Genomic DNA, 13,034 nt, shown 5'->3' on the forward strand with positions numbered 1-13,034 from the left:
TTTTATAAAATTAGTCAGGAAAATTTATATAAAATAAAAATGCTCTTAATTAGAAAATTTCTCATCACTAATAATGAATTTTAATAATGTTATTTTCTAAAAAAATCTCATTTGCCATTCATCGTTTTTAGGGTCAAATTGAATTTTTTGAATAAATTTAAATATTTCAAGTCTTTGGTTATGAAGTTTTGAATCAGTTTTAATTCAAAATTTGTTTTATAAAAGTCAGAAAGTTTTAACAGATCAGTCTGTGGCAACGCTGCTTTTGCAAACTTCAGGGTCTAATTGAATTTTTTGGTTAAATTAAAATCTTTTGTGATTTTAGTGTGTATTTACTATGTGATAGAGATTGAGTTTAGTTTTTGTTTCTGTTAAGAATTTTATTTAAAAAAAGTCAGGAAAAGTCAGAAAGTTTTTTTCAGCTTGATCTGTCTGTGGCAACTTTTCTGAACATAATTTGAAGTTGTTTTTGACAAATTCAAAGTTGATCATTTAATAGGTTCTGTGTACAATGGGGTTTTCCACACTTATCAACGTTAAATAGTCTTAATTAAATGGCAAGCAACCAGTGGTTTTTTATTTAAAAAGACAGCTCAAATTTACTTAATTATACCTGTAAAATCTAAAAATTAAAAGTTTAGCAAAAAAAAAACATCCAAAACATGTAATTATTAACCATTTTTTATTTAAAATAATAAAATTAAATGTGAAACAAGTATTATATAGAATTAAAACCTTTACGATTTTCAGATTTTAATTTATTGTAAACAAATTAAAAATGCCGTTACAGCAAAATTAATCAAGAAATATTCAGAAAATTAGGGGATATTTAGTTTTTTTTTAGTGTTAGAAGCATTATTTTTTTAAAGTTTAGTTTGCTACTAAAACGAGATTAGAACACTTGTATTTTAAAAAATGTAGATAAATATTACATAAACTGTATGAAATCAACAAATAAAATCAAAAAATTTTTGTTGTGGAAGAGTGAATATTGATGTTTTTTCACTAAAAAGCAAATATTAATTTTATTTTAGTGTTAACTATTTAATTAATAAAATACAAGCTTTCATATGTTATACGTCTACATATGTCTATTTTTAAAGTAAATAGATTTTAAGAAAATAAAACTTAATTTTAATTTTTTGAATATTTCATGTTTAAATGTCCTCAAATTTTTAGGAAACATATCTTAAATAATTTGTAAAAGAGTTACATGCAGAAGATTATTAAATTTATTTATTTAACTTAAATAAATTCTATAAATAATTTTAAGGGGAATTGTTTAAGTATCAGTAACAAACTAAATTTAAAATTAATAAAAGAATTAATGATAAATTTATTGTTGGTGAACCAGTATATTTTGTTGTTTTATTTTGTGCTTTCCAAAACGAACCTATTGAACACATCAAATTGGTTGCTAGTATGTTATAAGAAACTTTTAGTTATGTAAAGTTGTAAAAAGTTATAAGTAGGTCGATAAAATTATAAACATAAGATTAAAGTCATTTTACTACAAAATTTAAATAGGCTCTTATTTAGATCTTTAAAGTATATACTATAAGATACCTTCTATATAGCAAATAAATCAATTAACTTGTGAGATGCAACTAGCTTTAAAAAATTCCGATACAATTGTATGGAACAGAAAATTTTAAAGGCCAAACTTCTAAAAAACTTTGAAAAATTTGTTAAAAATCTTTCTCCTCCAACTTAAAAAAAATTGCTTTAAACTTTTAGGAAATATTCTTTTAAACATAACAAACAGCTTGTAGGAAATGGATTAAAAAATACCCAAACTAAAAAAATCGTGTTTTTGTCAGTTTTTTTATAAAAAAAAATTTTTTAATTTGTTTTCTCTAAGCTGTCTAAAGTTCATTAAAAGTTATGTTGATTAAGTTTAAAACAATTTCTCAAAAACTGATGGAGATAGATTTTTTGTGAAATAGTCTGTTTTTTTTTCCTTTTTAGTTTCTGCCTCCCATAAATTTTTGCCTCCTATTTAAATCTCTATCTTTTCACGCTTGTATCTTAAAATTTACTTTGAATTAAAAAAAAAACTGGTATCTTAGTTTTTTATGTAGAAATTAACACTAATAAAAAAAGTGATTACCCCTCTATGGCTTTAATTAATAAAAAACAAGGTGAATCAACTTTAAATCTTGATGAAATTTTAGTATTATATTATTGTAGTTTAAAGTATCTTTAATTATCAAAAATAACTATTTCTTTTTAAAAAAATTTTAACTTTAACTTTATCTTTGAATGAAAAGTTTCATAGAAAATTTGTAATGCTTGTTTTTAAGTATGAGTTATAAGTCACATTTTAAAGAATTGAAGGTTTTCAATTTTTGAAATAATGGTAAGTTTTGTAAAAAAATATATCCAAGCTAATGGATAACCCAAATTTTTGTAATAAGATTAATCTGAAACTTCATAAACTTATTAAACTTTAATTATGTTTTTTATATTTTAAAAATGTTTAATTCATTAGCACATTCTAATAGTAATGATTTTAAATTTAGAATAAAATCTTGCTAGGTAAAGTAAATTACAACTGAGTGTGACTTCTATAATATACATTTAAACACACTTTGCTTCAAAGAGCTTAAAAATGTTTAAAAAATTGATTACAGTGTCATTTTTTAAGTTTTCAAATTTTACATAGGGACTTTACAAAATTTGAAAACTTAAAAAATGACACTGTAATCAAATTTTTAAACATTTTTAAGCTCTTTGAAGCAAAGTGTGTTTAAATGTATATTATAGAAGTCACACTCAGTTGTAATTTACTTTACCTAGCAAGATTTTATTCTAAATTTAAAATCATTACTATTAGAATGTGCTAATGAATTAAACATTTTTAAAATATAAAAAACATAATTAAAGTTTAATAAGTTTATGAAGTTTCAGATTAATCTTATTACAAAAATTTGGGTTATCCATAAGCTTGGATATATTTTTAAACAAAAAATGGTTTTACTGAATTTAAGATTGATTTTATAATATACTAAACATCTGAGTACCTTCTTAAATATTCTCCTATATACATGGGAAACTTTTATGATTTATGTATTTTCCATTAATGTTTAAACATAGTTTCATTAATATTATTTACTCACAAAATTTATTTGAAAAAAAAAGTTCTCTTGTAATTAAAGATTGATTTTCTGATATATTAAACATCTGAAAAACTTTTTTGATAGCTTTCTGAAGTACATAGGCTTTTAACATTTCATATATCTACTAGTATTATTAAATGATACATATAATTAAACTAACAGGAACTAGTTTGAAAAAATTTAAACATTTGAAACACTTCTAAAATTGCTTTTTCAAATACATAAGCTTTTTTACATTTTGTACTATTGAATATTTTTAATAAACAAATATTCATTCACAGGAACTAGTTTGTAATTAAAAATGGTTCTCCTGAAATCCAGCTGCTTGACAAGCTTGAGGCATTTGAAAAGTCTCAATTCAACAACGTACGTTCCAGTAACACAGCAGGTTTCTTAAAAACTAGATAAGGAATTAGCAAACTTACAAATGTTGTAACACACTTGCCTTTGCCCATATACAACATTTATGGTTGCTGGAGTAAAAGGCTGATGTTTTTTGCCATAAAAAATGTTTTTGGCTGTATGCATCACAAGTAAACTTACTCAAGATTACTGTGATAATAATACCATGTTGCGTACAGTTAAAGTATTAAGGGCATAGGGGGGGGTAAACACCCTTTTTTGGTTTTTGATCTTATTTTATATAGTTTTTACTAAGCTACAAGATGCTTTTTACAGATTTTAAAAATTCAAAATAATTTTTGAGATATAGCCGGTCAAAGTCGGAGGCAACAATAGGTTTCTTATGGGAGGCGCAAACTAAAACGGCAAATAACTAGAAATCACTAAAAATCTATCTCCTCTTACATTTTTTGAGCTAACTACCTCAAATTTTCAGGAAATGTTCCTTGCAATATTTAGAAAATTCTGTCGGAACAGAATTTAAAAAAATTAAAAAATAAAAATTTTATAATAAAAAAACTAAAAAAAAACTGTTTTTTTTGTTTATTTTTTTTATAAATTTTTTATTTTTCAATTTTTTAAAAATTCCTTCCGACAGAATTTTCTAAATATATCAAGGAACGTTTCCTGAAAGTTTGAGGTAGTTATCTCAAAAAACGTAGGAGAAGATAGATTTTTAGTGAAATAGTCTATTTTTGCTGTTTTAGTTTGTGCCTCCCATAAGAAACCTATTGTTGCCTCCGACTTTGACTGGCTATATCTCAAAAATTATTTTGAATTTTTAAAATCTGTAAAAAGCATCTTGTAACTTAGTAAAAACTATATAAAATAAGATCAAAAACCAAAAAAGGGTGTTTACCCCCCCCCTATGCCCTTAAAATATTCAGTTTTTTCAATTTGTAAAGTATTGCAAAAGTTTTGTAAGTTTTGCAAAGTATTTGTTCAGCAAACACAATATACAAGTTTGAACAATTTTTTAACTAATGAGAAAATTGTCATTGAGAAACTTTGATTTTATTTAAAGTTTAATTAAAGTTTTGTTTAAAAATTGCAAATTTCACTTTTCAACCTACATGTGAAACTCTGCAAAAACTTTCAAGCTCACAAACACAACACACAGGTCTGCACAATTTTTAAATTTAATGAATTTGTCTGTGTGCATCAAAAAAATGCTTACTCAAAATAATTGTCTTGATGTTATGAACATTGTGTAACAACTAAAAGTAAAATAATAAAGTGTTGAACTAAAAAACTCTAAATAAAAAAAAAAATCAACAGAAACTGTGCAAAACTGTCCAAGCTCAACAAACACAGTATACGAGTTTGCACACTGACAGTAAGATGAAGATGTATCTGACTGCAGAGGAGGAACTAAAAGTTGAAGAAGAAGATTTCTACGAGGAAGAATGTCAGGATTATGAAGAAGAAATGTACAGGTGAATAGTGTTCAGTAATTTTTTACAGTGAACTTAATTGTAAGATAGTTACAAGTTCATAAGCATTATGAAAAGAATTAGTTAATAAGTTATTATAACTTTAAGCTTACAGATGAATTGTTTATTTTTTTTGAATTTTCATACAGTAACTGAATTAGTTGCAAAGTTTTTAATTTCATTCAAAGAATATCAATTTATATTAATAATTAAATAAACATATGAGCTACATAGCTCTGAAACAATTAGCATAAATTGAATATTTTTTATAAATTTAAATATATTAAAACAATTTGATTTTTATTATTGAATTTATACTTTAAATTTTATACATTTTTATAATAATAAGATTTTGTCTTGTAAGATTGCTTTCAAACATATAGTTTAGTTGCCACTCAGTTTGGAAAACTTATGAAGAAAAAAAAAACATTCTTAGACTGAGTTAATAATTTATGTCAGTTACATAGTATACATTTTCCTAATAAATGGTCAAAAAGCTTTTGAACAAGTGGCATTAATATATTTTTTCTTTAATCTTAATACTTAATTTTGAAAAACCAATACTCAGTGAACAAAAAAATACAAACAAATAAGTTTGTAGACTTAAAAATTAACACTCTACTTTTGCTTAAAAACTAAACTTTCACTGATTTTTTTGAGAAAACAAGGACCTATAAGGTAACACGGTTAAAGTACTAGATAAAAAAGATTTTTTAAAAAAGAATTTTAATTAGTTGATCGAAAATGAAAATGGTTGTGTCAGCCACAGTTTGTAATGGATATTCTGTAGAATAAAATATAAAAGTACATTTAAATTACACACAATTTTAGTAATTATCTATACCAGGGTTTACCAAACTTTTTTTTTTCATAACACCACCTTTTAAAGAAATTAAAAAGCAATTGGCCCCCCCATTTAGATTTCTCAAAAAAAAAAAACTAACCTTAAATACCCTTAAATACGCATAAGCCTTTTCTTTTTAGCGCTTCATTCCATAATATCTAGTGTATGTTTAAAGTTATTGCCATGTGATCTCCTTACTAGTCACAGCCTCCCTTTGGCCCCTTTGCAGCTTATGGCCCCCTAATTTTCTAAGATATCCCCCAAGGCCAACTTTGGGAAACCCTGATCAATACAAATATCATAGTTTATGATCTAACATTTATATATTTATAAAAATAATATTGAGCTTGATATACACAAAGAAAAAAAAAGTCAAATATTAGAATAAAAAAATTATAAAATGCTTAGAACCATCAAAAAAATCAGTCTCACTTTTATACACACACTTAGAAGAGAACTCTCGTTTATTAAAAAACAAAGATTTTCAATTCTCATTCAAATAGAATCCTGTCCTATTCTTTTTTTTTATTTAGTAAATTTTTCAATCCTGTCCGGTCTTTAGAATCAAAAGAGGCAGACTACCTTCATCCCATTTTAATTTCAAATATTTAAATAATGAATTTTTAAACATAATATAAGTAAAAGTAATATATTTTAGTAAATAATTACACATTGTTTTGTAACAGAGAGGAAGAGACTCACCAAGCTACAGATGAAGAAGCTAAAAGCTGGTTCAAAGGAGTTTTGTTGATGAAGTACACTTTTCTCAGTGTATTGTATGCATACTACAACTTGTAAGCAGTTACAATACTTTTCTGCACAATGCAGTGGTTCTACAAGTCTTTTAGCTGGTCGTACAGTTTAACTGCAAAGTAATTAATTGAAATAAGTCCAGAAGCTAGTATTTTTTTAGTGTCTTTTATACTTAAAGGCCCAGACTTGTATAGTTTATCACTTTGTTATTAAACAGTTTAATAAGCACAAAGGTTATTTACATAAAGTTTTAAATTTTTGCTAAATAATTTAAAATATTTTTGACTCTTAATGTTTAGTAATTGAAAAATAAACACATGAAATTTTCACTACAAAATATTGATTTTGTGCTTACTTTATAGATAATAATCTTGGTAAAGCAATATTAAAAGTATATTTTATCTCAGTCATTTTTTAAACATGACTATATTATTGAAAAAAATATTTTTTAGTTTAAATGTTTGCAAAGACTTTTGTTTGCCATTTACTTTTTTAAGCTTTTAGAGCACTTATTTATTTAATAAAAAATATATTGCAAACTAATAAAAAACAAATTTTAGACTAACTTAACTTTTACTGATACTCATGTTTTATAGCTTTATGAGTCTTATTTTAGTATTTGAAATTGAAATTGTTTAGTTTTTGTTTGTAAAAATTTTATTATTTTAATAGTTTCCACGAGTTTTGTTTTCTTTATTTGAATAAAGACCAATCGGTTCTATAACTTACTTATTTTATTGTCGTTTTAGAAACTGTAACTAACTATATTTGTATTTCATATTTACTTATACAAAACACTGAAAATATATATTTTATACTATGCATTGAGTTGAATAAGATAATTAAAAGGTTTTATTTTAAAAAATCTAAAAGTTATACATGTTTTTGCGCACAATATGAGTTTGAATTTTATTTCCTTAAAAATTATTTCTTCAAACCTATAAAACCTGATCACAATTTTAAACAAAAACGTTTATCATTATTCTAGACTCCTATTACTTCATATAATTTGCATATTCATATTTTAAACTAGAACTACTACTTACATCAAGGTTCCACAAAGTGTTCTCCTTAGGGGCTTTTCGGAAATATAAGACCCGTTAGCTGCAGAGGGGCCAAATGTTGACTAGTAGCCGTGACCAGTAAAGGAGCCATAGGGGGCCACAACGCAATAATTTGAAACTTGCACTAGTTAATCTGGTCTTGAAAATAAAGTGCAAATAAAGGTTTTGGGGTAAATTTTTAAAAAACATTATAGGAGCTTGCTTTTTTAATTATTGCAAAGGTAGTCTAATGAAAAAAAGTTTGGCAAAACCTGACTTATATGGTTTAACTGTCAGTATAACTATAAAAAAAAATTATATTGTTAATAAATTTAACGACAAAAATAGATTTTGACAGTGATAATTTATAATCATTGTATAAAAGCTTGAAAACAAGACCATAACAGGGTTGCCACTCGGTCAGGAAAAGTCAGGAAATCAGGAAAAGTCAGGAAAAAATTTAAAAAGTTACAAAAGTCAGGAAGAGTCAGGAAGAAATGGGGGTTTTGAAAAAAAGTCAGGAAAAGTCAGGAAATTTGATAAAATTAAAAAAAAAAGTCAGATTTTGTCAGTTTAAATTTACAAAATTCCTCGTTTTCCAAAGCCTTCAAATGGTAAAAACTAATTAAAAGTCTTTTTAAGTTCGAAAAAAACTCCAAAATTTTCATAGAAATTTACAAAAATATTTGATTTTATTTCCAATGCCTTCATCTGGTACAAATTAGTAAAATATCCTTTATAAAACTGCAAATTTTTTCATTAACATATTGAACAAGTACCCTACTTTGAACAAGCAGATTTTGTAAGCTTTTTAGTATTAATGATCTGTAGCAAGGACATTTCCATAGTAAAACTGCAATATATACACAAAAGTTTATCTAGCGTAGTTTTAGAATTAAAGTGTTTTTTGTTTAAGTAAATAATTGAGTTTTTTATAACGAAGTACTTACTTTAGTATTTTATATAACAAGTTGTGTATACTTTACCTCTTTATAATTTTTTCAAAGTTTAACTTATAAATAAGTTATAAGAGAGGTATATTCCAAGATTAAGTTTATTTATATTTTTTGTAGAGTAACTTAAGTTTTTAAAGTAAATAAGAATAAATTTTTTTGTTATAAATTTTATACTAAATGATAGAGGAAATATTTTATAAATGAAAGTAAAAATAAATGAAGGCCAAAAGAAAAAAAATGAAGCCCACAAGTTGTGGCTTGATTTAGAGAAAAGATTCTCTTCAACAAGTGTAGGGGCAGCAGATGAGAGCGATATAAATAAAAGGAGGCAAATGATTTTAACTAAGAAAATGAAGCGGAATGCAGTTCAGATGAAGGAAACAATATCTTCATTAGATGAAGAGGTTGAAGTGCTAATAAAAAATCGGAGAAAATAAATTTTAGTTCATACATTTAAAAAAACAGTGTTTGATTAAGTTTTCTTTATTGTTTTAAGGTTTTAACTGTAAAAGTTCATTATTGTTTTAAGGTTTAAGTTGTGGAAGTTCATTATTGATTCAAGGTTTTAATTGTAAAAACTCCTTATATTTCGTTTGTTTATCTAGATACATTTATGCGAGGAATTCCTAAAAGATTGGGTCTTTTTCAGACAAGCTGTGTTTATAAGGTAATAATACAAGTACTTTGCTGATAGAGCTGTTTATTACAAACGTCAATCATACACAAATGGTTTAAGTGATGTACTGGAAGTTTGATGATAGAATTCAGTAAAAAAACTGTTGTTTTTAACCTGTATTGAAATTAGATTGAAAGCTTTATATTGTTTCAAGTGTTTGATTATGTATTTTAGAACAAGTTTAATTTAAAAGTTTGATTTAGAAAGGTCAGGAAACTTTTGGTAAAAAGTCAGGAAAAAGTCAGGAAAAGTCAGGAATTTTTTTTCAGCTTGAGCAGTGGCAACCATGCCATAATGAACTGATAGTTTAGCAAGCACTAATGTTTACTTAAAATCTGACCAAAATCACAGTTTTAAAGTATGTGAAACTCAGTTTTAGTTGTTTTGCACAAATTGTAATCAATTAAAATGTTTCATTTTGGCCTACAGAACCCTGGTTTAAACAATACTCCTACTTAAAGGATGTGTTCATATGTTTTACAATTTCACTGTAAGTAAGTTCATAAGCAAACTAAACTTTAATACCACTTTTTTATAAGATAATAGTTATTAATAATTTTTTTACAATTAGTTTTTCTTTTTAAATAAGCTGTATAAATTCAATTAAACTATAGCCTACGTTAGAATGTTAGTAAGCTTAGTTTTATACCTTTTAATGTAAGTTTTAAGGTGGGCATATTTTATTTCTTAGCGGGCCAGATTTACCAGAACAAAGTCTTAATCGGCCTTGTAACGCTATTTTAAATTATTAAATTGCAATCTAATAATCATACAGTAAGCACTACTTTGTACTATTTTTTTAATAATTAAAAAATTTAAAGTGTGCGACTAAAGTTTTAGGATTATTTTTGCTTCAACAAGTTGTTCTCAAGCTAATACATTGCAGACTGTTGTCAATTCTAAGCTTTACTTTTAGCTGTTTCAAATATGTAGCAATTCTAATTTTTTTAGTCATAACTTTTTTTAAATTAGTTTTTATCAGAATAAAAATCGTGTTTTTCAGGATAACAAAATTAATATAAGACTTAAACTACTTTTTAACATTTTTGTTTAGTATAAGAGTTGTTTCTACAAGTAAGAAAAAAAATATTCTTTAAAAAAAATAATACACCAGTAGTTCTTATACTGAAAATATTTACTAAAATATTTAGCTTCTTACTAGTTTAGTTGAAATATGTTGTAAGTTTAAAATTAATAAAGATTAAATTGATCAGTGCTTTAAAACTCAACTAGCAAGCAATAGTTTAATTTTATATGAAGTTTTAAAATTACTTCACATTAAGAATTTTTTAAGACTTATTTAAAACTTTGTATTGGATAAATAGAAAATAAAATTATTAGTTTTTGAAAGTAATTTTTCAAAGACTATAAAAGTAACTGCAAAAATAAAAGTAATGATTGTGGGTATTGAATGATAGATTGTCAAATAAAGTCAATTATAACCCCTTAAAATCAAAATAATATCTTTTTCTATTAATCTTTGCACTGATATGCCTCGATATTTCCTATAAGATAATTGAATTTGTTTATAAGAAATAATTGTTTATACAAGATTTAAAAACAAACCTGTAAAACTAGTATAAAACTACTAGAGTAACGAGGGATAAAGTTTTAAGCTATGGATTTTAGTTTTGTCAGGCGTTTGATTTTATTTCAAGTGTAAAATTCAATCAAAAGTATTTTCAGATCGTTCTATTTTATTGATTTATTTTAATAACTTTTAAGAGTTATAAAGATAAAACTTTAATAATTTTTAAAAAGAAGTTCGTAGAAAAATTACCTTGAAAACTTTTAGTTAAAAAGTGCATATATTTAAATGTGTACCGAAAAGTTTTTTTCTTACCTTAAGTTCTTGGATTTAACTTCTTGAGCGCTTACTTTTTTATCGATCAAATTATCAAAACAATTTGTCCAACAAAATTTTTATTATTTTATACAATTGTCTTAGTATAAAACATACTACAACTCAACAAAAATTGTTTCATAATTTAGGAAAGATATATGGAGTACAGTTTGACTAAAAGCTTAGAAAACTTCTGTAATTTAATTTCAAAAACAACACTCACCTTTACATTAAAAACTTTGAAAGTCGGCTAAATCTTGATAGTTTTAAGTACTAGTTAAAGTATTTGTTGTAAACTTGATGTTCTAAATTATTTTATGGTAAAACCTCATTAATATCTTACAACTTAATTATGTGCAAATGCTTATTTGATTACTACTAATTGTTTTTTTTTGCTTTTAATAACTAACTTCTAAAAGTTTTATTACTTTTAGTACTTGGTTTGCTATTATATTACTTGAAAACTACATAAAACTAAAAAGATTACTTTTTTGTTCAGAAACATTATAAACGCTTATTCTTATTATGAATAATATTTTAAGTGATATGAAGCACTACAACTTAAGTCAACCAACTACTTTTAAAAAGTTTTAAGTTTTATTATTTTTTAAATTAATTGTAAGTGATTAAAAAGTCAAAGCACATATTAATATGCAAGTATGTAGTAAATTCACGTATACATATATAAATTTGTTACACAAAGACAAACTTTTACTCAAAATGACTATTAAATGCTGAAATAATTTTTCAGGGTAAAAGTTTATTTTATTGTACTAAATTGATAATTTTAACCCCAAAATAAACCCTTTCTACAGACTTCACCAAACAAAATATATACACATATTTCTAAAACCCTTCTAAGATACTGTTAAGAACTTTCGATTACTTATAAAAAGAACATAAATAATCGAAATTTTTTACTTTTTAAACAACTTCTTATTGAACTATTATTGGACGACAAAAAAAAAACATTTAAAATAATTTGTCCTAAGATCTTGTGTACGAAAAAACTTTTCGATTATCGAATCCACACTTTAATGTCTATACTTTAATCTAAACCACTTTAATACAGTTTACATCTTTTCCAGGACTGTATTAAATTTTAGATTTTACAAAATTTTAAAAATTGAAAAAAAACTACATAACTTTTTATGAAATACAGCTAGTGTTGTACAAACTTATATGAAAGTTTAAAAAGACTTTTTATTTAATCATAACTTCAACAACTGTCTTTTAACTTTGCTTTTTTCTAACTTAGTATTAGGTATTTTTTATCTTAAAACTGGTTTCAATTGCTAAAATTAGTATAAGTAATTGTAGGTTTTGATTTAAAAAGTCTTCTTGTTGTTTATTTTTTAGCATCTCTAGCCACTAGAAACAGAAATATTGTCTTAATTCTTCGGTTCCAACTTATTTACTGGCAAACCTAAAATTCAACTTGTCTGCGATTATATATTTGTAAAATTTACTTTTCAATATATTAGCCATGTATAAAAGGAAAAGGATATAGTTAATCAAACTTATACATACTATTAAAAAAGTTGAATAACAAAAAGTTTGTTTGCACTTTTAAAAAACATAAATATCAGGTTTTAATCTACATACTTTTTAGTACAAGTTGAATAATTTCTTAAAATAAGTAAGAGTTGTTAGTATTTTATGCTTATCAAAGTTTTTATTCTTTCAAAATAAACAAAAACTTTTATTTTAAAACTTTGCAACTTACTACAATTGAACACTGTTAAACGAAGCTCTACTCATTTTACTTAAGTTAGTAAAGCAAAACTAGTTGTTTTTTATTGAACGACAAAAAAATAAAACAAAAAAAGCTTGGTCTAAAAACCTGGTGTACGAAAAAACCTTTTGGTTACAGATTCATACACCACTAATATAGTTTTATGTCTTGTCTAGGACAGTTCAGCTAAAATAAACTGATGTTTTGTCTTTACCAGCCAATATACTGTT

General features: G+C 24.7%; 1 protein-coding gene across 1 annotated transcript; it reads left to right on the forward strand.

Moving 5' to 3' along the window:
* The first annotated feature begins 3,398 nt into the window (after positions 1 to 3,398).
* Positions 3,399 to 7,054, forward strand: LOC145834935 (uncharacterized). The gene is made up of 3 exons (XM_082942467.1): positions 3,399 to 3,507; positions 4,800 to 4,957; positions 6,485 to 7,054. The coding sequence occupies exons 1-3, from the start codon at positions 3,421 to 3,423 to the stop codon at positions 6,594 to 6,596; spliced, it is 357 nt and encodes a 118-aa protein (XP_082798593.1). The 5' UTR covers positions 3,399 to 3,420; the 3' UTR covers positions 6,597 to 7,054.
* Positions 7,055 to 13,034: the final 5,980 nt, after the last annotated feature.

Source organism: Thalia democratica, chromosome 4 (assembly GCF_965202585.1).
Source record: "Thalia democratica chromosome 4, ktThaDemo2.hap1.1, whole genome shotgun sequence".
Taxonomy (NCBI): domain Eukaryota; kingdom Metazoa; phylum Chordata; class Thaliacea; order Salpida; family Salpidae; genus Thalia; species Thalia democratica.

Excerpts from the sequence above, each read along its gene's own strand:
- LOC145834935 (XM_082942467.1), top strand. The coding sequence starts at position 3,421 with ATGGTTCTCCTGAAATCCAGCTGCTTGACAAGCTTGAGGCATTTGAAA. Across the intron at positions 3,508-4,799 it reads ACGTTCCAGTAACACAGCAG|AAACTGTGCAAAACTGTCCA; the intron begins GTTTCTTAAAAA and ends AAAAATCAACAG. Across the intron at positions 4,958-6,484 it reads TATGAAGAAGAAATGTACAG|AGAGGAAGAGACTCACCAAG; the intron begins GTGAATAGTGTT and ends GTTTTGTAACAG.